Consider the following 26,456-nt stretch of genomic DNA (forward strand, 5'->3'; position numbering starts at 1 on the left):
CCTTTACCAGCAGCGGCCACAGGGGGCATCTCTACTTTGTCCTGTGCGACCAAGTAGCGCGTCGCAACTGAGCGTGTGTTTGCCTGCTAGGGATGTGTTGCAATCGGAAGCAGAGAGGGGGCTTTGGAGCCCGGGTGGGCACACAAGGCACACCCACGGGTGCCTTTTTAAAGATGCTGTGGCTGTTTCAGGGCTCACGTGGCGGTCACATCTTCCCAGGGAAAGACGTGTTTCTGTTAAGGAGGTGCTGATGGGGTGCAACAAGGTGCTTCCGGGATGGTGTGGCTGCGCTGTCAGCTCCTCCTTACCGCAGACTAAGTATTTTCCCGGGACTGCACGGCTACCCCGCCAATCCAGGGCAGATGCAGCTTTTTAAGGACATGCTGGGCAGGATGTCACGCACACTAATGCCCACTCTGAAGCACTTTGTCTGCACGGCACATCCCCGGTTTCTGCTCTCCCCTCGTGTTGCCTCCATGTGCGTTTGGGAGAATGCTGCCCTAGAAGGCCTGGGACGGCTGCACGCCCTCTGTGGTGAGTCGCCTGAGCAGAAGAGAGTCCAGCTTCGAACGGGGCAGTTGGCAACATCTCAGGCTGCTGCCCGACTGCCCCTCCCGTAGGATGCATTGGGGGAATGTGGGGGAGAAAAGGTCTTATTTTTCTGGGCCTCCTGCCTTCCCACCTCTGGCCTCAAGAAAGATGATTCTGCCCATGCAAAGAATCTGAACGTTATAATGTGTTGCATTTTTAGCCTCCTGATGCCAACCAAGAGTCACTTGGTTGAGGTGGGCGACTATAGAAATATAAATCCATCCATCCATCCATCCCTATGTAGGAGCCCCTGCTTTGCATCTTCACCATCAAAGTGGGGGGAAAGACATTTTGCCTTCAAGCACCTCTAGGCCAATTGGCTTCATTTCTCCACTAGTTTGGCTTTTTGGACCAAGTGCATTTCTTGAACACATGCAACGCACTTCCCAAAGACTGCAGAGGGAAGAGGGAAGATCGGGAATGAATGCAGAATGTCCTCCTGGGGCTGAGGATACAGCAGCCCGGGTACCAATTTCTTAATTTCTGCCTAAGGTCCCAATTAGAAGGGGAAATGAGCAGGACCCCTCCTCCAAGAACTCAAGGTAGGATCCCCCCTTCGTCTCCTTCTGGCACCCTTCAAAGCAGTTTTCCACGAGCAGGACTTGTACGGCCCACGGTTCGTTTCTCTAGTAAAATCAAGGCCAAGAATAGAAGTGCAGAGACACCCACCACGGAAGGAGGTTCCCACAAGAAAAATGGAATGGGTGTGTGGAACTCTTTGCCACCTCATTTTGCAACAGCAAAGCAGCCAAATACATTTAAACCAGCCAGATTTCTCTTGGAAACTCTTGGACATTCAGACGTCAATCAGCCTTTGGCGGCCTAGGAGGAGGTCCCGCGTCTCACGCTGCCTTTGAAGACAGAGGCTCCGTTCTGATGGGAGGACTCCCAGGCTCCCTGCCTTTCCCTGCCCGCCACCTCGCATTTGAAATCCTGCTTTGCCGTGGCCCCCTCTGGGCCTGCCCTCACCTACCCTGCCTGAAGCTGGAGTCAACAGGAAGGTCCGAGGCCAGGCCATTTGCCTGGGGCCTGTAGCTGAGATCGATCAGCTGGTTGAGGCGAAGTTTCCGGCAGTAGATAGAGGCTGCCTCTGGCTCCAGAGCGATCAGCAGCTGCTCGGGGTTCTCCGAAGGCACCAGCCCAGCCTGAACGGAAGAAGAGAAATGGGGGTCTTTGACTAGCCAGAAGTGAGCCGTTGCAGACGACACATCTGGAGGGCACCAGGTTGAGGAAGCCCAAGGCGACCAACCGGTGGCTTCTGCTGCAGAAAGATATTGGCCAGATCCTCTTGAGGAGGATCCTGCTCACTTCTGCTTGCTGGCCACGGAGACTCACTTCTGGCAGAACATCTCAAGAAGCTGAGCAATTTCCTGGGGATAAAAGGGGGCACAAGGCTTTCTGCTTTCACAGAACAACACCAAGGAGACGTAATCTCTACTGGAACAAGTTGGCTTCACGTAAGACGTTCTAACAAAAAAGGCACCTGCCTGCAAATTTACTGTTGCCTCTCCCAGCAGAGAACAAGAACTCTGGAAAGACAGCATTTTCACAAAGAGTGTCCTTGTGAAGAACCATCAACAGGGCAGTGGTTTGGGTGAGGGGACTATCCATGTCTTGCACTGAGAAAAGCCCCACTTAGCCCCCTTCTACTACTAGGAGTAGAAAGGAACTCTGCCTCTCCTCCTCTCCCCATTTCCATCCCTTCTCAACGTAAGCCTTGATCTGTTGGCAGGGATCGCCGATGGCTGCTCTTGTGGGCATTTTCCAAAACCAGGGCAAGCAAAGCAGAGACGGTGCCCCCCGTAATGCCGTGCCAAGGCGGCTCCAGCCTCATGTGGGAGGCCAACAGCAGAAAGGGCAGAAGCTGAGCAGCCCCAAACTGGGGTCTCACATCCTGAATTGATTCTGCCCACGCCAGCTCCCCCCACGCCTTTGGAGAGCTGATCCCCCCAGGGACATCTGCAGGTGAACAGGAGCTGGCCCTCTCTTTGCTGTGGGCTCAGGATCACGGATGACGGGACTAACCAAGCAAACCCAACTCTTGGGCTCTGCAGGGACACCCCCATCTCTGACTTAGAAATTCTTCCCACTGATCCTGCAGCCCTGGGGGGCAGCTGCCCTGCAGTGATTGGTCCGGGTTGCAGGAAAGGCCCTCTGCACATGGTCAGGAGTAACGAGACCCTGCCTAACTTCACCAACCCAAATCCTTGCTGCTCTGCTCTCTTACCCCAAATCCATCAACTACTGTAGGGAGGGGCCTTCTACAAAGCACACCCCCCCCCAGATTCTGTTGACTGCAGCACCCAGAATCCTGAGCCAGATCAGCCTTCAGGCATTGCGGTCCCTCCCGCCCCCAGGGCTGCCCCTGGGAAAGTGAAGTTACAGGCTCCGAATTCAGGTAGCCGCCCCAGGGGAGTCTTCCAGAAGTAGCTGGCTGGTTGGGTGGACCAGGTGCAATGGCGTTACACCCTCAGCCTGCCTCAGTTTACAATCTGTCATATCACCATCATGCCCAGCAGCCTCAGTTTCCCCTTTGGGCCTGAGGCATTGCTGTCCTGTCATCCCTAGCCCATGTTCGAGTGACACTTACACTGCCCTTGGTGTAAAGGTAGTTTACAACACGATCCCACCACTGCTTCAAGGTGAATACCGTCTGCAATGATTTGCCAGCTACTCTCTGTTGACCCCCGTGCGGCTGCGCGTGTCTGATGAGTCCCAGGGAGGATGGGACCGGCCACACGCTGCCTCCCGGTGGTCAGACGGAAGCACCACACAATTTTTCCCCACTCCAAGGGGGCTGGTCAGTTTCAGTGCTCCCAGGAAGATCCAGGATCCAGCTAGGAAATTAGCAATTAGGGGAATCACATCTTCCCCTCTTCTCGCTGCCCTGGAATCGTTCCACATACTGCTTTATTTCGCACTATTTTAACTTAAGAGCTGCCCAAAGGAAACGGGAGCAGAAACAGACCCAGCCAGCCCACAGGTGCTCGGTAGAGTGGCGGTTGGTGCAATAAAAGCCTGGCAAACCCTTCAGGGCTGGGTGAGCCTCATCAAGAGAGCTACAATAAACTTGTTGGGGGCTCTTTGGGGCTTTGACAATAGTGTGGGTCTCCTTACGGAGTTCTCCCCACCTCTTTCTGGAAAGGCAGGGGGCAAAGGGCAGATCTGTGCCTTTTGGCAGCTGAGGGAGCTCTTCCCCGGCACACTCACCAGATAGGCAGCTTCTCGCATGAACTGTTTAGCCGGCTGCTTCCAAATGGCGGGCACCGTGATCACCCACCGGATGGCATCTGCCACAGGCAATGCAGGGCACTGGTCCTTCAGTTCCTGCAAAAAGTGAGGGTCAAAGGGGGACCAGCTGCATGTCAGGGCCAGGAGGAAATCTATGCTCTAGCACACCAGATAGGCACACCCACAGCCACACCCACACTCCCCCCAGCTGCACACTTGCTCCCCCCCCCCCCCGGTTTACCCTGAATCACAAATGAGGGGCCATGTTCTCTTGCATCAGGATGCACCCACCGCCTGGCCAACCTCGGCAGCGCTTTGTAGCTTGACATGGTTAAAGGCCCCAAAACATCTCTGCCCTGCAACTTCTGACCACCTTTGCAGGACGGTGCAACTCCTCCGCTGGCTCTCCCCTCAGCACTGAGAACTGGAATAACCAGAGATGTTTTTGCTTGAAAATTTACTGACTCTGCACTGCCCTGCACTGGTGTTCCATGCGCTCCAGAGAGCAAGAGTTGGCAGTTGGATGCCCGAAGGAAACTCAGGAACGGGAAGGAAGCGTTAGGATGCGGAAGAAGATGCCGAGAGGGCTAGAAAGGGAATCTAGTTAGTTGAGAAGAGTAGATCATATCTGCCTCCAACCACTGGAAAAAGATCTCCTTCGTACCTGCACGGCCTGCCGCTTGAAGAAACGAAGGGCGTGAGCGAAGACCTCCAAGGCTTGCAGCGTCTTCCCGTTCACCGCCGCCAGTTCGGTCTTCATGCTCAAATCCTGCCAAAAGGCAACGCCAACATCACGCATCAACCTCACTCTGCTCAGGAACCAGAGCAGCTTTTGCACAGAGCAGAGAGCAAGGAAGATGACCTGGATGGAAATACGCAGGAACTGTTCCCTAGGCAAAAAGGGTTGGAACATTTTTTAAGTCCAGAACAGTAAGATAACATTTGGAAGCGGCTCAGACAGACACCTCCCTGATTCACTGGAGTGTAAGGGGGAGGAGGAGGAGGTCCAGCACAATCAGGCTTGCACGATTCTGTTCTTAGAGCCCATCTCAGTCAAAGTAGTTCTAGCCTTCCTGTGGAGCTGATATCTTGGTCTGGTCTACCTGGTGGGGCTGGCACACGGCCCACTAGACCCTGGACCTGGGCGCACAAGCACAGCTGCTGTGTTGCAGAACGTGCTACCCCAAGCCACGAGGCCATCCTCCCTGAATCGCGCCAGGGAAGAGAGACCTCTCCATTCTCCACCACCTTGGAGGACGCAGGTCACGACGGGCAGAGGTCACGCGCCAGCACTTGCACAAGCACACCGCTCGAGAAGGCTCTCCGATGGGTCCAGCTCCAGCTGCCAGCCACATATTTCTGGGGGAAGACGCTGGCACGGGGGAATCTGCCAACCTCTTCCCAAATGTAACTGGCGATGCTGCTGCAGCCAAAGGGACTTATTCGTAAGTAAAGAACTCATACGCCCAATTTGTATGGCAAATAGTTTAAACAAGTCAGTAACCACTCATGGCAGTGTTGTCCAAACTTGTCCACTTCCCCATGCTGGCTGGGGAATTCTGGGAGTTGAAGTCCACTCATCTTAAAGTGGACAAGTTTGGACAACACTGGGTTATGGGGTCTGCCTGCCAGCTAGCAGGGCCTGTCTCCTTGCTCAGAGTCTGCTCGAAGCTGAGAACCGGGACGGGGCCAACCTGGAGCCCCCGGGAACAGAGAGAAATGTCTTGCATTCATCCCAAGCTCTCTACTGTGTTTCCGTGCCAGCAAAACAGCTCCGGTTTTCCGAAATACAAGGTCTGGAGCATGCAATTTGCAGCAGAAATTGCCTTAAAATAAATGGCACAAATTGGAGTCTCCAGCACAGGAGCCATCATGTACGTCACGACGTGCATAAAAAACAGGACAGCGCATAAAAACACACGTACAAAACAGGCAGAGCTTTGATCACACCGTCGTGGCTCCCACCTTGACTTTTTTGACCCCCCAGTTGGACTACACCTCCCAAGAACCTTGTTGGCTGGAGGGATGGGAGCTCTAGTCCCCCACGCCAGCGGACCCCAGCTGGGTGCCCCCCCGTCCTGCTTCCTTGGACCCACTCACGCTGGAGCTGTGGATCTTCATTTTGAACTTTTCGAAGTACAGCCAGTCCCGGGCCTCCTCGGGGTCCAGATCGTGGTAATAATCCCGGGCAGTGTAGCCAAAGCTGTGGAAGGAGCCTTCCGGCGTCAGGAGAAGGCTGGTGGGGGTCTTCTGGTGGGCCACCCCAGGGTCTCCTCCTTCCCATTTCCTGCCAGGAAAAATCCAAAGTGGAACTTAATTCTCCCCACCTCGCAGGGGCTAACGGCGTTCCCCAAAACTAAGTTCCCCAGAACTCCAAGAGAGCCAGTTTTCACTCCAAGCGGTGAAGGCTCCAGGCTAGAAAGCAGGAGGCTCTGAGTTCTAGTCCCGCCTGAGGCATGAAAGCCAGCTGGGTGGCTTTGGGCCAGTCCCTCTCCCTCAGCCCAATCCACCTCACAGGGTTGTTGTGATGGGGAAAAGAGGAGGAGGAAGGAGCATTGTGTGTTCCCCACCTTGAGTTATTTATGAAAACAAGAAAGGCAGCATAAAAAAAGTCTTTAAAAAAACAGAAGGGTTGTGTCTGGGGCTGGCCTGTTCTGCAAAACGAATTCATCTGCCTGAATTTTGCAGCATGCAAGTCGGGGCTCTGCTGAACTTTGTATGGTACCCAAAGAAATTTTGTCCAAAGGGATTTCGCATTTGGAGCCGGGCCCACAGCGGGGTCCAGGTGTTCCTTTGACATGGATTTAGCCCTCCGCCCCCTTTTATTTAGCAAGACCCTCTTCCGTGACTAAGATCATCTGGGCACGTTTACGTTCAAGAAGCGTCCCTCAGTGAAGACTCAGCAAAATGTTTCCTCCTAATCTCAAGTTATTGTTTCTTGCCGGTGAGAAAATAAATATTATTTAAACACTATCACTCTCTAAACTGCTTTAGTATCTCTTCCCATGGCGGGGGGGGGGCGGGGGGAGGAAGAATTTAACTGCGAGTTTCCTTTTGGGACTTCTTCTGCTTTTTATTTATAGTGTGAACTTTTATAAAGTAACAACTCAGAACTCCTATGCCCTGGGCACAACATAGCAGAATGGGCTTCGTACACTGTTTTCAGTGCCATCTTATTTGCCCATTAAAAACGTTCAAATCTTGCTCTTCATCCAATGGAAAGGGAGCCGCCAGGAACTAAAAATCGGGCTGTCCTCGAGAAAATCTAAAGCCCGTGCTCCAAAATCTCACATAGGCAGGGAGATCCTGATATCGGGGCTGGGCGCAATCTTTTGGTGGGGTCCCATCCTTGGCACAGCTCTCCCACCCGAAACATGCCCGTGGAAAGCAAATATTCTTTGTTCCTTCATGCAGAGAATATTCAGAGACTATCCTGCCAACGACTGGAGATCTGAAGAACAAATGCCTGTGTGTGTGTGTGTGTGTGTGTGCATTTGTGTGTCTGGGAGACAGACGCATTTCGATCGTGCATTTCAGCTCCACGTGGTACCTCATCATGTGCAGGGTCTCTGGGTCACTGACAAAGCTGAAGGCGTAGCCGCTGGAAGTGGTGCCGAAGTCGATGGCCACCACCACGCAGAAGGGAGTGGGTGGTCGCCTCCGGATCTCATTTCTCTGCAAAGCACCCACAAAGATGTCAGGCCCTGCAGGAGGACTTAGGGATTTCCCACTAATGCAGAATCTGGCCCCAGCCCCATACACCCCACGCTTACTGCTAGAGCAGGGTTTCTCAACCTTGGCAACTTTGAGAGGGGTGGACTTCAACTCCCAGAATTCCCCAGCCAGCAAGGCTGGCTGGGGAATTCTGGGAGTTGAAGTCCACCCCTCTTAAAGTTGCCAAGGTTGAGAAATCCCACTCTAGAGTGTTCCCTTCCAGGCTGCAAAGCTTTTTTTAAATTCTGCCAGTGGGAATTTATTCATAACTTTTCCCTCTTTCTATTGTTTTATTGTATTATTACAAAACACAAGTAGTGCCTTATATTATTTGGGTCCCGCGGTATTTATACAGCACTGACTGGGAATTATTCACACTCTGAAGTTTAGATAACTTAAACCTTTAGAGATAAAGACACGGTTTGTCTTGTCTGATCATGAAAAAGCTAAGTAAAGTCAGCCTGTTAATTCTTGGATGGGAGACCACCAAGACATTCCAGGGCTCTGGGCTAGAAAGGGAAGTGCAAACACATCCGGACGAAAACAGAGCAAACGCTTCTGCACTGTGGCCGTGGAAACATCCACACCTCCTCAAAGGCAGGAGGAGCCAAGTTCTACTTGAAGAAGACTTTACACCAAGCAAGATCAGCCTTGCTGCGTGTACGAATGGGACACCACCAGGAGATCCAGTGGCTAGAGACTGAGAAGATGGAAATGCATCTTGGGAGGAGGCAGTTGCAATTCCCTTCCATATTTATGCCAAGAAAACGGCACGGCCATGTCTGTGTTGTCATCAGGAGTCCAGCTTGACTCAAATTTCTCCAACGCCCAACGCTCTTGACGTATTTCGAGGTGGAAGTTGTACGTGCACATTGCCACTTTCAAAAAAGGATGTGGGGGCAAGTAACAGCCCACCCACTCACCCTATTCCTGCAGAGACTGTTTTGAAAACTCTGACTCTAAAATCTGGTCACAGGAAGCCAATGAAAAGTTAACTTATGTTAACCTATTTGCCAGATATTGAAGTTATTGCCAAAAATGTAAAACAATGTCACTCTTCTCATTATTATTTTTTATTTGTTAAAAAAAAAAAGGTTTTTTCATGACCAGTTGAAGGGCTGCTCAGTGCCCCTACAGCTTATCTGTCATCTTCAGTTCCATCTTTTCAAAGTAACGGGAGATTTTTTTAAATACCTGGGAGCTTTTTGTGAAGTTAAATGGTGGGCTTTGTCTTTAAACGCCTCTGGTTCACGTTTTAGGAAAAAGTGGGGAGGGGGAGAAACTGCCAGGGGAGGCTTAAACAGGAGGGCAAAATCACAGCACAGATGAAGTGAACAGGATAAAAGGCTTTGCTGATTCGAGGTTCAAGGAAGCAGAAGAAGAAACATTCGGCGCCCTTCAGAGAGACTGTGGCACTCTCAACCACAGGATACGGTGAGGGCTGGTTTTTATGCAGCATCCCAGGCTAGTTTTTCAATGGCTACCAGTCACACTGCTGGACTTGTTAGGACTTCGGGGGCCGGACCCAGCAGCAACTTTTGACTTCCGCCTCCTGGTGCACTTTAGCACGGATAGTAAGGCTCCGGGGCTCAGCGGCACTCGATGAGCCTCCTGTGACCTGCCTCTTCACCCCTTTTAGGGGCTTTGGGCGAGCCGGTGGGGCTCCGTTCTGCTTACCGGTGACTGAGACGGGGTGAGAGGCGCAATGCTGCAGCTTTCACTGTGGCGTCCAGGAGAATTTGTTGGAGATGGGGTGCGGGACCGCTCACCATTTGTACCTGGCAGAGAAGAAGGAAAGGAAAGAGCGATGCTTAGAAGCAGTCCCTCTCTCGGTCACCCGGGGCGAACAGAAACCTCACTAGGCCACCAGGAGTGAATTTTTCCCCACCACCACCGTCGCGGAAGAACGTCACTACTTCTTTTTCTTTCAGAGGGCGGATACTTCACAGGTTGTTCACTCGCATACGTGAGTCCAGATAGATAAACAAAGTTGTCCAGGATACAATAACACTCTGCTGTTCATGGCATTATCACCAGAAAACACCATCCTGGAGTTTCAAGCTTCGATTTCTGCAAATGACTGAAAAGAGTTGAAGACCGGTTGCGGCTCAGTCTTCCCACAGATGCAGCGGGGGGGGGGGGGGAATTGTGTCTTCACACTTGCTCCCAATGCACCCCAAGGGTCAACACCTACTTGTCACTAGATCTAGTCGCACAAACAGATAACACGCACTTGTCTTTTTCAGGTACAACGGAGGTGGAGAACCAACTCCTGCAACTTCCCTGCGGTCTCAGTCACCACTGCCACGACCACCGTTCCCAGAAGCCATAACTGAGCAGCATCTGGACAACCAGAAGTTCCCCACCTCTGCAAGGGTCCTCCAAGCGCCCCAACTGCCATTTGTTTTCCCAGACCCACAGCCTGTCAACCTGCTGACTGCATTAAAGTCAAAGCCATCTCCCCCCAACTAGTGCTGGACGGAGATGCTGCCTCACACATCTGGAGGGCAACTGGTCAAGGTAGGCAGCAAAGAGACTGAATTACTTTCCTTTTAAAAAAAGCTCCTGAGCCTTTGTGGCTTGGTCTGGGTCTTTATGACTGCCCATGGAAGAAAGTGAAGGGGGGGAATAGGAAACAGGTAGAGGGTATTAATCTTAATTAATGCATGCAGTCCAGGCATTTCCTCCAAACCTGCAGCTAAGAAGTTTGGGGAAGGTGCCCCCCTGGGTTGGGGGGAGTGGGGATCAGGCTCCTCTCAGTAACCTGAGACCCAAACAAGACGGGACATCGATTGCTTGCAAGACCTGAACATGGAAACTGTGACATTGGGCAACTGCCAAGGAAGGGAGCGATTGGAGAACGTGGGAGGCAGAGAAGTGTTTCTGCTTTTGTTCCCCTGGGGAGGGCCGTGCGAAGATCCCCCCCCTTCCTGAAACCCACTCCCCAGGGCGGCTTCCCCTGAGGCTTCCAAGAGTCTTTTAGTTTAGGATTGTGGGAGCGACTCTGTTTTGGTGAAAATCTAAGATTGATCGATCCATCAGAACACTGTGCAAAAGGCATAGACCAGTGTTTTTCAACTTTGGCCACTTTAAGATGGGTGGACTTCAACTCCCAGAATTCCCCAGCCAGCTGGCTGGGGAATTCTGGGAGTTGAAGTCCATCCGTCTTAAAGCGGCCAAGGTTGAAAAACACTGGCTTAGGCTCTCAGTTACCCGAGACAGAGCCCAAGACTGATCAGATTGAACATTAAAAACTGATCTCCTAATTCTTTGACCAAAAAAGGCCACCCTGGGTTATTCCCAGCATTCTTCAGTTCCCTTGGTCTGTTGGCAGTTCTTGTTGCTTGGTTAGTCCTTGGATGGGAGACCACGAGGAAATCCCAGGTTTGAAAGCTAGGCTGGGAAGTCGAAGAAAGGTCCCAGAAGAAGTGAGGGGCAACCACTTTTCCACTGTTTTCAAGAAAATGTCAGGGCTGCGTCTATATAGTTACTAGGGAACTTGAGTTCTGCTTTAATTTAGGGCCGGGGGAGTTTGTGAGAGTTTTGTGAAAGAGTTGGGGATTGGAAGCCCTGAAAAGTTGATTCAGGTCTCTGTTCTGCACATCTCTGCTTTACGGAAATAGAATATATCAAGGAAAAGGCAAGTAGGTCCCCCAAGACGACGGAATCTCGATTCTGACCACAGAAACAAAGGCTTAAAGCAGAACTAGAGACTCTTACAGAGTTGCTCTGGCAATGCTGAGGCCAACAGTCTCAGTACCAGAGGCATCTACAGGAAGGAAAAGTCAAAAAAGTCAAGATGGGGGCCACCACTGTGCAATCGCAGCCCTTTTTTTACCCACATTGATCGCCCAGTTGTGGCTACCATCTTGACGTGTTTGACCTTCCAATCCCCAGGAACGTTCGGATAGTATTCACCCACTTGGCTTAGCCCAGGGCTTATTTAGTGAATTTATAAGTCAGGGTCTTGAACAATTATAATTCAGGGTCTTGAACAAGTCTTTATTTGATCAAGGTAAAAATCAGGAGGAGTCTTGCGAAAGCTTCTGCCTTTGAATAAAATTGGCTCATTGGAAAAGGCGCTGCCAGGCTCCTTCTGATTTTTCGCCCCGTAACTAACCAAGTTCTCCTCCTGCAATGTCGATGGATCAGGTTAAATGCACGGGGCGGGGGGGGGGGGCAAACATTGTCCTCTCTTTTTTCCCTTCTGTTGGATAGAGGTGGGCAGATCCCATCCTTCACGCAAAACGGAGCAAGCAGGATTTCATGCCAGAGCCCTGAACGCAGGAAGGCTGATCTCGCCCACGCACAGCGGGCTGAAGGAGGCCCGTCGGCTGTTCTCCTTGCCCCACACCTGGTTCCCATTAAGGGACCGAGCTAACTGCTCCCCTCCCTCCTAAGTCTCTATCCCACCCCAACCAGCAGTGATGCTTCCTGGTTGACAGGCCCCAGCTGTGGCTCCGGGTTGGCGGAGAGACCTGCTCTCATTTTATCGGCCGACCGCCAACGCCTGGCGGCACTGGGCAGGGGAAGCAGGACTGAGATGCAAGTGCCACCTTCAGTGGCTTTGCCCGGGGCAGATCCAAGATCTGGGAAGGTGCGAGCTGCAAGTTCCACAGGATCTTCTCACCCATCAGAGGTGGGGCTGTTCGTCTTGGCAAGCCTTTACCGAAACAAAGACTCTAGCTGAGAACGTCTCTGTTTATAGCTCATGGCTTTTGGGGGGAGCATCCCTAGCCTTGTGCTCTCCAGAAGCGTGGCAGGAAGGCCAAGAATTCCCCCGTCAGTGGTCAGAAAAACTGCAGTCCAGACGGAAGTATCTGCCCAGAGGTCAAAAGGGTGACGTTGGTGGTTACGGCCACACAATCGAAGCCTCACCTTTTTTTAACATGGCTCGTACATGTGACACACTTTAAAAAGGGGCAGGTCTTCAACTACATTGTTGCAGCCACCCTCTTGACAATTTTACCCCCCCCCGCTGGGAAGCCCCCAAATTGGGGTCCCCCAAATTAGTAGGATCAAAAATGTGGACCTTCTCTTGTATCCAGGGGGAACTTGGAGAGTTTAAGAAGCAAAATAGGTGCATGAAGACATGAAGATGCTTAACATACTCTCCCTCTACTTCACACTCCTGCCAACCCTCCCCAAATGGCCCTTGGCCCCCTATGCAGGCCCCCAATAAGCCAATATCAGGGGTGGACCTCAAACCAGTGGAAACGGCACTTCCCTGGTCTAGGAATTCTGGGAGCTGTAGTCCACATCTGGAAGCGATTGGGGAAGGAGAATGGAGAACGATGTGAATCAGCACTCGGGGTGAGTGTTTGGGGAGGGGGAGGCTGCTGCTAACATTTTGTCCAGCCTGCTTTAGCAGCTGGCAGTGGGGAAAGCCGGAGCTTGGAGATCCTTTCTGGGAGGTGGCAGGCTGGCCTGGCACGCCAGCATCTGCAGGAGAAGAACCCTTGAGAAGCAGCTTCTCACAGGCTGCGTTGCAGATGTTCTTTGGAAGATGGGGAAACTCTCTATCTCGGTGTTTCACAACCTTGGCCACTTTAAGAGGGGTGGACTTCAACTCCCAGAACGGAGGGTCTTTAAAGGGTCAGGTTTAATGTGCCTGCTCAGAATGGGCTTTTTGTTCTCTTCCAAAGGCCTCCAGCGGTGAGTCAGAGGAACCCAGGCAGCTGAAGATACAGGACTGGAGCAAACCAGCATTGGGGCCTCCTCCATCCTTCCTCACATGGGGGTTTTTCTAGCTCTAGCAGCAGCAGCGTTCATATTTTACTGGGAACAAAAGGAGAAGCGAATAACCAGCCTTTGGAGGAGGAAAAGAAGTGGAACGGAGGGGTTTTCATGCAAGCCTTCCGATCTTGGGAAAGCAGAAGGTGGAGAGATGAATGAAAGCGGCATGCTGCTTGCCAAATCCATGGCGGTTCTGCTGTTGACAAAGCAGCTTGGTTGGGTTGAGTCTCTGCAAACAAGGCCCCTTGGAGGACAGTGCCCAAGCTGTGAGCAGACCACGTCGGTCAGGTCTGAGAGATGGCATCAGCCATTCCTCTCCAGAAGAAGCTGGAGAACCTCAATCAAGGGCAGTAAAACAAGGTGGAAGAACAGAAGGAGGGAATAAAACTCCAGGCTGTGTTGTAGCTGTCTTTTGGAAGATGGGGAAACTCTCTATATCAGTGTTTCTCAACCTTGGCCACTTTAAGAGGGGTGGACTTCAACTCCCAGAATTCCCCAGCCAGCGATGTCCACCCCTCTTAAAGTGGCCAAGGTTGAGAAACACTGCTCTATATGAACTCTTAAAAAAAGAGGGGGGCAACCTGAGCATACAGTATTGGGAAGAGTTGCTAGCTTTTTCCTTGTCTATGAGACTGGATGAATGGATGGATGGATGGATGGACGGACAGGCAGATAATATTTCTTTATATACATTTATATACATCTCCCACAGGAAGCACGGTCTACATTATATACATTTGGAGAACATGTTTCTCTTGGGAGTTAAAGGCGGTGCCTGTGAGGACAGTGGTGAGAGATAACCGCTGGCCCGAAGAGACCCAGGGGGTGCCATGATCAAGTGGGAAGTTGACCCTTGATCCCTTCTGTTGGTGCTCAACACTTTCATCACTACATCACACCCATACTGAGAAGACCAATTATGGAGAACCTATCTCTCTTCCCCTGCAATGCCAGAGAGACCGGACATATATGCACGCACAATGCCAGTAAGTTATTTGCAACAGAGTGGGAGAAAACGTAAGCCATGGAAATGGTGGTAGAAGGAAAAGTGGGCAGAATGTGGTCTGTTGCAAGAAGGAAACACGGCTGTCTAGAAGAGCATAGTTCTCTGCCATTTTCCTCCAGGGAAGAGAGCTGTAGGAATGTCAGGAGAAACATACAAGGAAGTTGACGATGGTGGGAGTGGTGTACTTAAGAAGTATGTGTGGTGGAACAAGAGAGAAGGTCACAAAGAAGCATCCATGAAAGCAACCTAGACAGAAAAAGGGTGGGGCTGAGAACATGCGGTCACCCTTGCCATCTTGACTTTTGACTCCCCTGTCCCCCCAGAGGACATCCCAGAGGGCTCGCAAAGACACACAGACAGGAAAAAGTATTCTAAAGAGTGGGAACTGTATTTCCTTTCCTTTCCTTTTTAATCTCATGCCTTCATCCTTAAGGTTGAAGATGATTTTGTACTCTTTTTCAGCACTTTGTGTAAATTGCTCACCTCAGAAGGAATGAGTGTGGCGGGTATGAAAATATAAATAGAGGTATGTTTGCTGTGAAAACACAATGGCTGTCTCCAAATTCCAGGCCACGCTCAAACGTATAAAGACAGTTTTTGCCGCAGCTGAGACAATAACTGACTCCCAACATGGTGGGTTAAGAGTTTCAAAACTTTTTCCAGGCTGCAGAACCTCTTTGTTAAAGGGGGAAAAACTATTTCCTGGAACCCAGAGGAGTCTGCAGGGGGCAGGGGTGACAAAAGTTAAAATAGCAGCCGGAACCACCGGTTGACGCCCTCCCCTTTTTGATGTGCGCTGCGCAGAAAAACCAGGCGGAGCTTCAGTTGCATCGTCAAGGCTACTACCTTGGCTTTTTTTGACTATATCCTGCAGACACCCCTGCAGAAAAGGGAGAGAAGGAGAAGGAGAAGGAGAAGGAGAAGGAGAAGGAGAAGGAGAAGGAGAAGGAGAAGGAGAAGGAGAAGGAGAAGGAGGCATCCGCAAGAGACTGAAGGAGAAGGTGTGGAAAGAAAGCGGAGAACAAGGGCCCTTGTCTTCATTGACTTTGGCCAGCCAACCAGCAGCCATTGGCAGAAGAGGCGTCTGAGACACGTGCAGAAATCCAAGGAGAGGCCACTGGTGTGAAGAGCACTCCATGAAAGTGAGATGCTGGGGGGGGAAATGACCTTTGGAGCCCAACCGTCTTAGAAGTTAGATGTTGGCAATCATCTGGAACGTGCAGAGCTTTCATGGAGCACAGCTGGAGAGCAAGAGTTGCAGGATTTGGGCTCTTCTGCACTTTCCTGTGGCAATCTGGGTGGCCTGAGCAGCATCCCCAACCCCTTCCCAGGAGCCCCCCAACCCTCTCGGAGAGGCTCTCACAACTTCCACCACCCAGGACCACAGCTGGGACATTGCATTTTTCCTTACCAATTTGTAGCGTGTGCATTGTGGGAACCACAAGGGCAGACATCTTCACATCACTCTTGTGCCTGAAAAACAGGGAGAACATACAGACCGTGTTTGTGCTTTGGAGAAGAGATTCACAGAAATGACGTATTCTGGTTCCAAAGTGCACTCCACACACACACCCCTCTGCCCGCAGACGACTATGCTGGCGTGGCATCTGCTGCCTCTGCTGAGGATCCCTGCCCTTTCATGGGTGCAGTGATATCAAATGGCCTTTAATCATGGTGCACCAGGCATGTTGAGGACAGGGCCTTGGGGGATACCCCTGAGTTTGCTTTCCACCCCTCCCACCAATTGTCACTGTTTGGGGGGGGGAACACCAACTACTTCTCTTAATGTGGGATGGAGCTGGGGAGGAGGCAAGCTTTGAAAGAGAATGAGACCTGTGGGTTTAGCCATCTGTCAAAATTCACTCTGATCAATTGATTTAACAGTCTCTTATAACTGATCAAATTATCCTAGTTCAGGTACATTATGCGAAGACCCAGCTCTCCACAGAAGGCTCTGAGGCTGGGAAAGGTGGAAGGAAAGAGAAGAGGATGGCCAGCAGCAAGGGGGATGGACTCAGTGCACCAGTGATGAGTGCAGCGTTGGAAGACCTGAAGGTTCAGGTTGGGGACAGACTGTCCTAGAGAAGGTCCATCTATATCATTGCTAAGAGTCAACATCAACTTGAGGGCACATAATCAGATCAAATCAAATCGCCTACCACAATGCCAAAAGACTCAGGGTGGCTTACAAAATCAGACCCCACCCCCAAGTGACAACATGGTAATAAATAGCTGAATCCAAATGAGTATCAAGGACAAAAGATGACCCCGAAGAAAAAGAAGGATAAAGCCTCACTTGTTGGAAGCATTTTGCACGTTGCATTCAACGGGAGCCCAACAATCAGATGATATGAGCTGCAAGTCAGGCTGCTGTTGGAGATGGACTTAGAGCTCTTCCAAAAGAGCCCTGTTTGAGAGGAACGCTCTTGCAGAACGTGCTATTTGGATATCAGCTGATTGCTTCGTTTGGACGCAGCTTGAGGGCTATCCTAGAAGAGTGCTAAACCCATATTCAAAAGCAAGTCAAACAGTAGCTGACACATGAAGGGAAAGTTGTTCTTGCTCTCTTTTATGCCACTTCAACATATATTCCCCTGGTCCACCACTGCTCAGCCTGATGCAGAGGTCTGAGATCCAGAAGGCGATGCCCAGAGGGAGAGGAGATGCCTACACCAGCCTAAAGTGGGCAAGAGGTACCATGCTAATCTCACCACCAGGGTCACCTGGCTGTGCCACCAACTGAATGGCTAATGAAACCCTTCAGATTGTATCCACGGCATAACCTGTGTCAGCAAAACTTCAGTCAGGCCACTGCAACCAGGATCTTGACTTTTTTGATCACATCGTAGGGACACTGCTGCTGGAGGGCCACATGAAGGGAAAGTCATGAAGACCATGGAAAAGAGGTTGTCGGGGCAGTTTGTGCTGCAGTTAGAGGCAAGCAAGGGAACTCTCAGAAAACCGTAGAGATGCAAGAGGTCCTTGAAGTCATCCAGTCCCACCTGCCCCTCAGTGTTCAGAAGAACCTAAGAAGAGCCTGGATGAGGCCATCAACCCACCAAGTCCGAACTTCTTGGTCCCTCGATGGCCAACAGATGCACTGAGAAGCTCAGAAACATGGACAGGATTTGCTCTTGCCCTCCTCCCAAATTGCTTCCAGTACTTGGCATTTAAGACAGGCGACAACCACAAAAATGTTGACAAATGGCCGCTAAGATGTGTAGCCATCAAGGAGCCACCAGTAGCCTGAACCTCCACAAATTTCTCTACTCAACTTTTAAAACCCTCTACATTGGTGGCCATAATCACATCTGTTGGCAGAGAATTCTACAGCTTATTGTGTGTGTGTGTGTGTGTGTGTGTGTGTGTGTGGTCCTTTTATTGGTCACAAATCTCCCTGCATTTAATTTCAACACATAATTCCAAGTCCACACTCTGAGAGAGGGAGAAATAAAAATCTCTCTGCAAGCATTTGCCACAGCACACGTGCTCTCCAATCCTAGTTCCAAATTACAAAGGCCCCCAAATCATCAGTCTTAGTTTGGGGTGAGCTACTCTACCCCCCTCTCCAATCCCTTGAATTGCCCCTCATTGCATCTTTTCTTTTTACGAAGTTCAAAAGCAGCATCCGAGCGATTCCATCAATCCACCTGCTTGCAAAAACACATGAATCGTGGTTTAAAAGTGGAGATTTAGGTGCACAGAAGCCCTTTCCAGATAGACTTGGGGTTAAAACAAACATGTGTTGGGGAGAAGGCTGCTAGTTGGGGTCAACACCTGCAAAGGTTTGCCACTCTGGGTCAAGCCCGTTGTCCCTCTTGCGACTCAGCCCCTACTGCACCCAAACCTCAGTTGAATCCTACGATCGATACCGCCACGCAGAAAGCGATCCAGTTGTTTTTCTGCCCGGCCTTGACTGTAGTTGGACTGAATCTCTGAGTGCTTCGAGATGCAGGTCTGGCCCCCATTCGCCCTTAGGCGGATGTCAAAGCCCTCCGCAGACACAAAGCAGTTTACAGGCGGGACCGTTTAAGGAAATCTTATAGGGGCGTCTATATGGGAACGGCAAGACGGAGCCAGGGAGCATCTGGTTTGGAGGCGAGAGATCTGGTTCCACTCAGGAGCAAGTCTGGAATTCAGAAGTTTTGTACCTCCCTTTGACTCTTATGGGAAATCCAACAGTGGTGGGACTGGTGGACGTCATCCAACTGGAGCTGCAGTTCCAAGCATCGCAGGTCGTGCCAAATGGAGGCAGCCTCCCAGTTTTGAAATGAATTGATGCAAATATTTTGGTACGAGGTTCATTTAAACCCATGTTTCTCAAACTTGGCCACTTTAGGATGTGTGGACTTCACCTCCCAGAATTCCCTAGCCAGACATGCTGGCTGGGGAATTCTGGGAGTTGAAGTCCACACATCCTAAAGTGGCCAAGTTTGAGAAACACTGATTTAAAGGCTGGGGGATTTTTGCTTTAAAGGAAAACAGCTGGTTTTCTGGTTTCGTTTCTTTACAGGACAATGAAGAAAAATATCGTACATTGATTGGCACTGAACATGTGAGTGAACATGTCGCACAGAACAAAATATTTAATTGTAGTTGTCTATATTTACACAGGAACGTGATCTGTTGATCAGCTTCATCTCTGCCATTTTAATCTCTGCAGCTTAGCAGCTGTCATTTTTATTTCTTTCATCCGCTTTGATATCTGTTGTTAGTTGTTTCCCGTATGAGGCCCCCAGAATGGCTATTTTCGATAACAAGTACAATTGTGGAGATAATGATTGCACAAATATTTTGATTGTATCTATTGGTGGCTTCCCTCATCTGTCCTTTTCCCTACGTGGAACAGGAAAAAATAATAATAAAGGGATATTGATTTGCTATTTTTGTGTTTTGCAGACAGGGGTTTTTTAAAAAATCCCAGGTTGCTCTCAAAGTAATGCTTATGTTCCAAATGGAGTTGCAGTATTTCCATTTCAGATTCACTCCAAAACAGCCCAGTTTGATTTGGGATTCAGGGACCGGCCTTTCGCACTTCGATTTTTAAGAACAAGAGCTAATAAGTGAACACGTTCAGGAGAAATCAAAGCAGGGTTATATTCTCGCAATCCACGGATCTTTCTCATTTCCACCGGAGTGGGCGAAAGAAAAAAATGCTCAAGATACTCGCGAACAGCAGCTTTCCTCAGGGGCCCCGAGCACGGCCTAACCGCATAGAAGCTCAGATACTGCATTGGGTGCGCCCAGACAGGGCCATGGGCGAGGTGCTGCGTCACATGGGGGGTGGGCTGCGGGGAGAACAAGTCACACCCTTTTTCCAGGCAGGCAGCTTCTAACCCGGAAACCCACAGAGGAAGGCCCTTTTTGAAACCCAGCTTTTCCTGTGCATGGTTTCCATAATTACACCACCCTCTAAATAAAGAGGCAGGAAGGGCTGGGTGGGCTGGGGTGGGGTGGGGTAACAAGGGGAATGAGGGCTGAAGTGAGGACTGCCCAAAGCCCAGGAGCCAGTGAAAGAATGTCCTTCTATGTTAGGAAGCAGGGCGCTGCTTCGACCAGACAGGTCCTCTTGCACACTCTACAGCAGGAGGGTCCAAGCGTTTTCAGGCTGGGGAAGTTGCTGGTTAAAAAACCATCCTGGAATCCCTTATCAACAGGCAAAGCTCTATGTCTGAAAACTGGCTTCGTTTTCCTTTTGTTGGTCATGGAACTCCATCAAGCTCTCAAGGAACTCAGAGGTTCTGCAAAGCACAGTTGGAAAAACCCTGATCTAAGGAATTATTATTATTATGGAGTCCTCGGTGCTCTCTGAGCTTGGTTGTTTGCTTGCAGACACTCAACCCTGAGCCCTGAATTCCAATAAAAGAGATTCTCTTTTATTGGAATTAATATTATTTAGATTTATTATAGCCCTCCCATTCCAAAAGACTGAGGAATGAAGCTGGTGGATGCCCCGTCTACTCTCAATCCGCTGGCCTTTGACCCAGGGGTTGCGCCCATTCCTCTGCACACACACACTTCCCACCTCTACCCTTGAAAGCATCATCTGGACACTGTTTTGCCCATCTGAGGCTGGGGGGAAGGTGTCACAAATTTATTTACTTCTTTATTCATTTGGCAAATATGGCCTCCCTTCTCTAATAATTGACTCTGGGAGGTGAACAACAAATTTTAAAAAAACAGCAAAAAACAAACAAAAATTAGACAATTGGCAGCTGAGATCTAAAAAATAAATTTTAAAAACCATCAATACAGATACAACACAAATGTTTCAACAAAATTAATTCACCGGCTCCAACAGACACCCCAGCCCCCAACCTGGGAACCCAGCCGTGTCTACAAGGCCTTGCCAAAGGCCAACAGGTCAGGGCCGACCAACTCTCTGGGGGGATGATGTTCCACAGGGCAGGTACTGGGACAGAAAGGGCCCTCTTCCTGGTCCTACCAGGTGGTACCTTTAATGGATGGGACCCATAACTCGTCTCTCCTGCCAGACCCGATGGGAACGGTAGACGTCATTGGGGTGAGGTAGTCCCACAAATAACCTAAAGCCATGTAGGCCTTTATGGGCGACCACCAGCACCTTGAATTGAACCTGAAAGCCAACACAGCTCACGGAACAGAGGTGTAACACGCACAGATTGAGAGGCATCTGTAACTGCCCTCCCCACTGCATTTTGTACCTTCCGGGTGCTCTTCAAGGGCAGCCCCATGAGAGTCCACTGCAACGGTCCATCCAGGAGATGACCAAGGCGTGAGTGACAGTGATCAGAGCCTCCCTCTCTAGGAAAGGGTGCAATTGGCACCCAACACAAAGCTGTGCAAGGGCTCTCCTCGGTCATAGCCACTACCTGTGCCTCAAACTGGACCTTGGTTAGTCTTGAAGATGCTCCCAAGGTCTGTGTCTATTTTATTGGCACATTCATGGTTTTTCCCCTACATCACCCTTTAAAATTTTCCTGAGCAACCCATCATGACGCGTGTTGTCTTATCTACACGCAAGTTACACACAACTGAACCCAAATCACCTAATCTGCACGCAACTGGTATCCTGCCAATGGACCGAGCCCAGAATTCCCTTGGAGAAGACAAACAAGGGATTGCAAATCCAATATACATTAATTCGCCAATTTGCTTAACCACCGCAGCCCTGCAGTGTTTGTGTTGAACAAGTAAAGGAATGAGAAAGAGTGCGCCATAATCGTCAGAAGCGTGCACCGTACGCTGCCCCTCCCTTCGTAGCTTTGTTCTTCTCCCTCTGGCCTCGCAGCTGATTTCTCCCGTGCTTCTGCTAGCGAAAGTGTTTTATTCCCCGTGGGGTCAACAGCAAACGCAAACCTGTGTTATATTTTCAGCCTGTGAGATCAAAGGGTGCTGCTGCAGAAGGAAAAAAGTTAGACTGATTTAAACTGCAAGGTGTACCCAGGTCCTGTTCCTCACCCTGCCCCTGGACAGGATCCCACCATTCTGCATGGGGGACTCTCCGTCATGACAATCTGTTTCTGTAGCAATGTTCCACATTCAAACGGTTCGTCTCTATTTTTCCCCACCAACTGCTCTGAGAAACTGACCGGGCAGCTGATAAGATTTTGCAACAAGGCTGCTCGACGAGGGGGTGGTTTCTGGGGGCTAAACTTTTCTGAAGCGGGCAGCTAGATTCTTTTGCCAAAGGTTGGAGGCAAGCAGGAAAGTGTCTCTCGCTCAACATTTCTTGGAGAAACAGCCACAGACTGCGGGGTTTCATCTGAGGAGAGGGTGTAGAAGTGTTCAAGGCTGAGGGTGTTAAACCCCCAGGAAAGATTTCACAGATTGGAGTTTGAACCAGCTTTCTTGTCTACTCTGGCAGAGACAGGTACCTGATGAGACTTCAAACCGCCACGCCTTCAAAGAAAGCATGAGCTGAGGTAACCCTGCATTTCCCAGTCTGGCGGCTTCCACATCTGTTGGGGCTGCAACGCCCTGAATCCCCAGGTCCCCAAGACCATGTTCAACTCTGAAGGTCTAAGGACCTGCATCTGGATAGGAAAAACCCGATGCATCACTGCAGGAGTGGGGAAATCTGCTTTGGCAGAAAGAACTGGGAGCTTGGGTGGATCACCAGCTGAACGCAAACAAATAATGGGCTGGAGCAGCGAAAATGGACAGTGCAATGTTGGGCTGCATGAACAAAAGCCCTGAGTCCAGATCACAGAAGCAAAAAATCAGAAGGAATCTGGTAGCACCTTTTCCCCAAAACCAATTTTATTCAAAGGCTGCAGCTCACGAAAACTTCTGCCTTTGAATAAAATTGGTTCGTCAGAAAAGGTGCTACCAGATTTCTTCTGATTTTTTGATACCATGGATCAGTGTTTCTCAACCTTGGCGCCTTTAAGATGTGTGGACTCCAACTCCCAGAATTCCCCAGCCAGCACGGCTGGCTGGGGAATTCTGGGACTTGGAGTCCACACATCCTAAAGTTCCCAAGGTTGAGAAACACTGCCCTAGATTAACACAGCTCTCCTCCTACAGATCACAGAAGGTAATTGTCCTCCACACTGATTACACCACTTGCTGGACACCAGTTTCAGGCATCACATTTTAAAGGAACACGGAGAAAAACTGGAAGGGGTTTGAAGGATCAGGGCTCTGGAAATCAAGCCCTCTGTCGATCAGGTGGCTTGCATAGCTTACAAAAGAGAAGAGTGGGAAGAAAGTGACGGTGGTCAATCAATACCTGAAAGGTTGTCGTGTGCCAAAGGGTGGCTTAAGGGAGACACGGCTGGCAGAGGGAGCTCCTCCGATCTGCCTTCTGCCTAGCAGGAACCATGGCCAGCCTGGGGGAGCAGAGTCAGCTGAGGGACCATCGACGGGAATTGACTTCATTTTACCCCTTTGCATTTATTTTACATTTCTGGACATTGGTGTGGTCTTGCATGATCAATTGACTAATCAATAAAAGTGGGTGAGGATGATGATGATGACCTGAGAGGCCATCATCTGAAGTCTGGTCAATTACTACAGGAGGTAGCCTCAGCAGCAGGCTCCCTACACTGGCCAAACACGTTCAGGAGTCCAGGCTACGAAGTTAAAAAAAAAACCCAAAGCTCTTTGTCCTCCCCCCCTTGTTATTTAAAGATATTCTGCTCTTGTCTAGGGAAGCTCCATTTAGTCAGGGTGATCCTTTGCACCATCATTCCCATAGGCTGTTGCTAAGAAGAGGGTGCCACACTGCTGTGCCTGTCCCTACCCCACCCCTGCCCTGTTGCCAGGAGATTCCCAGCTGTTTGGAATGATGGGTGGACAAGGGTCAAGGCAGCAGGAAGGGATCCCCCGGCAGCTGGAAGCAGGGGTCATGCTCTGGATGGCCAGAAGAGAAGGAACAGCTCTACTACTGGACTGGTCCAGCTGCTCCGTCTTCTCTGGCATCCTGGCCTGACTCCAGCCAGATGCAGAGAGAAGGGTACTACCACGCCCAACCAACACCTTCAGACGTCTCAAGGTAGCCCCTGCTCCTGCCTGGTTAGACTTGAGCCACCCCCACTGTAGTTCTCCAAGATACGCCTCCAGCCGCACCAGGCTTAATCGGGCAATTCAACACCAGAAGGCTTCACCCACCGTCTTGCTCCTAAAGTGGGTGGCGGTGGAGGGTGTAAACCTACAGGTCATGGCAGGCAGATGGCCCTCGGCCTAGGAGGTGAGGCGGATGGGGCAGAGACAACACACAAAGAGGGTGCGAGCCACAGCCCTGCAATGCTGCACATTGTAAGCCCGGCTCGGCCCAACACGGGTGGAATTTCCGGCCCCCAGTTTTTTCCCAGGGTGATGAGGGTGAAGGTGGCCACCTTCATGTTTCTTTCCCTGTTATTGTTTCTCACTTGGTGCCATTATAGAGCTGGAATGCTACTATAGTTCCCTGTGGTTTGTTTGCATATAATGCCCTTGAAAGAAGAGAAAGAAAGGGAAAACCATCGTTCTTGCGCAGACAGATTTCAGCCTTCCTATCTCCCTCCTTGGCACTCTGAACTCCCCTTCGATTCACAGCAGCCCACACATTGTCTGCCCGTACTCCTTGTCAGGATGTGCTGCACCACAACAGAGGAAATACCCGATATGCCTTACAGATTATGGATATGCAGTATCTGCAGGGTTTCGTGCATGACGGTCTAACAGTTCTTCCCTGCTAAATGGAGCATGCATTGCAATGGCAGAAGCCAAAAAACCAACCCCTCCCCCAAAAAGCTACAACCAGTGGTCCTCAAGACTCCAGTTTTGAAGACCCCAAGGTGGCAAAGGAATGTTATGCCCCACGGCCTCTCTCGTGCCAACTCTCTTTGCAGGATAACCCACGTCACTTCACAGAGGAGGTTTCAACCGCCTTTCTGGATGTCTGTTGCATTTCTCCTGGAATGAGGCTGGGGTCCTTCATCACCAAGAAGCCCACGCCCCCAGTTGACTCCAGCTGACTCAACCTTTTCCCAGTTAGATTGCGCCCCTGTGGTTTTCGCAGTGGCTAAGTACTCCCAATCTGCTCCACAACTGGTAGAGCCCTCACAAAAGGACAGGCCTGGCTACAGGTTTCTGCAGCTTCCCTGCATTCAAAACAGCTGCAGGGCGGCAGGAATCCAGCCGGAGAAGCTTCCCCGAGGCAGAGATGCAACGATAGGGAAATCTGAGGCCAAAAGCATAGGAACCTCTCCCACCAAGAAACGAAAAGGAAGAGCCGTCTCCTCGCAAACCCGCAATTCCGCCCAATTCCCATTATTAGGCTCATTTCCTTTCCAGAGCCAGCCATGGGATTATGGCTGTTGGATGGAGGCCCAGGTGGGAAGGGAAGAGCGAAGGCTGTGAACTGGGCCAAGGGCCTCGATACGCCGAGCTGCGGAACAGAGTGGCCGAGAAATCGTTTCCCCTTTCCCCGTTTCCAGGAAAATTCCCAACGCCCGACATAATGTGCATCTGGTTTGGAAGTTCTGGCTTCCTGATTTGGGCAGGGCACCTGGGCTGGTCCAGAAGATGGATTCCTCTGGCATCCTCCCCCCGTTCTCTGCCTTGACCGAAGCCTGGGAAAGACCCTGAACGCATCTACAGTTCCTTTTCATGGCCGCTGTATGAGGTGGCTGCCAATGAGAAGGAAGAGGTCAAACGCCCAAGCGCCCCAGGGCTCTCCAGCAAGCCCTCTGGTCCCCGGGAGCAGCACCTCACCTCTGGAGGCCAGCGTCCCACCAGCTGCCTCCCCACCAGCCACCCTGGCACAGAAAGACAAGAGAGGAGAGGGGCCGGCAAAGCCACCCCACTCCCACAGCCTCTGCTCTCCATCCTTTGCTGGGCAAAGAAACCCTTGGGGGCCACCAGGCAAGCTGGCCCATGGCCACCTTCTACAGTTCTTCCTGGTCAAGGAAGTTGTCCAAATGTTCAAACTAGAAGATGCCTGCTGGGACAAGGGAGCAGACGCGTGCCAGCCGAGATGCCCTGCTCTGGCCCAGCCCTCCAGCCAGGCTGACCCCGGAGAGCCAGCCCCCGGGAGAAGCCCCCCACCCCACCCAGGCAAAGCTTCTCCTCTCACCTTGTCTGCGGAGGACCGTGGATCCCCTTCTCCGTAGCTGCTCAACCTCCAGCCTTCCCCTCCTTCCTCTCTTGGCGCTTCCTCCAGCCTCACTCCCCTCCCACCCCCTTATCCCGGCCCAGCCCAGCTCTTGGCTGGCTTTCAAATTGCAAGCCCAGCTGCAGATGTGCACAGGGGAGGAGGTCTGTCCTGCCATCCGGTCCTCCCAGGGGGCTGTAACTTAAACTCTGCACTCGCCTGGACTGGCCAGAAGCTTCACGCAGCGACGCCTCCCCTTCCCACCCCCCACCACCCCCGTCCTCCAAATGCGGGGAGGTCCACCAACACTCCTCTTGGATTCCTTTGCAGGAATGTGCAGGATGCTGACGGCAGCAGGCCAACGTGAGGGGGACAAGAGGCCTGGGGAGGCACCCGCAGGAGGTGGGCAGGATACAAGTTTAGCTCACTTTTTAACATGCCCTTTCTCCTGCTGGGAGGAGGGGGCTCAGGGAAAGCATCGCCTAGACTTCAAGGCCAGGGGGACACCCTCTGGGTCATCCAGAGACTCTCTCCTCATCCTCCAGCTGGCCTATCTATGACAGAAGAGGAGGATGCTCACCTGAAACCCTTTGGAGCGCTTTGCATTCCATTTTGGAA

General features: G+C 51.1%; 1 protein-coding gene across 1 annotated transcript in view; it reads right to left on the reverse strand.

Moving 5' to 3' along the window:
- The window catches only part of HSPA12B (heat shock protein family A (Hsp70) member 12B), a 35,971-nt gene extending 10,032 nt beyond the window's left edge, over positions 1 to 25,939 (reverse strand). Inside the window, exons 1-8 of the mRNA XM_007430829.3 lie at positions 25,821 to 25,939; positions 15,690 to 15,751; positions 9,214 to 9,314; positions 7,373 to 7,497; positions 5,923 to 6,109; positions 4,487 to 4,591; positions 3,802 to 3,918; positions 1,565 to 1,736 (exon numbers count right to left, since the gene is read on the reverse strand). Coding sequence (XP_007430891.2) covers positions 1,565 to 1,736; positions 3,802 to 3,918; positions 4,487 to 4,591; positions 5,923 to 6,109; positions 7,373 to 7,497; positions 9,214 to 9,314; positions 15,690 to 15,732 — 850 coding nt within the window. The 5' untranslated portion in view covers positions 15,733 to 15,751; positions 25,821 to 25,939. The remainder of the gene's footprint in view (positions 1 to 1,564; positions 1,737 to 3,801; positions 3,919 to 4,486; positions 4,592 to 5,922; positions 6,110 to 7,372; positions 7,498 to 9,213; positions 9,315 to 15,689; positions 15,752 to 25,820) is intronic.
- Between the last annotated feature and the right edge of the window lie 517 nt (positions 25,940 to 26,456).

The sequence above is a fragment of the Python bivittatus genome, unplaced genomic scaffold (assembly GCF_059951505.1).
Source record: "Python bivittatus isolate LINGU-HERP-01145 unplaced genomic scaffold, Pbiv_v1 ctg000740_np1212, whole genome shotgun sequence".
Classification (NCBI taxonomy): Eukaryota; Metazoa; Chordata; class Lepidosauria; order Squamata; family Pythonidae; genus Python; species Python bivittatus.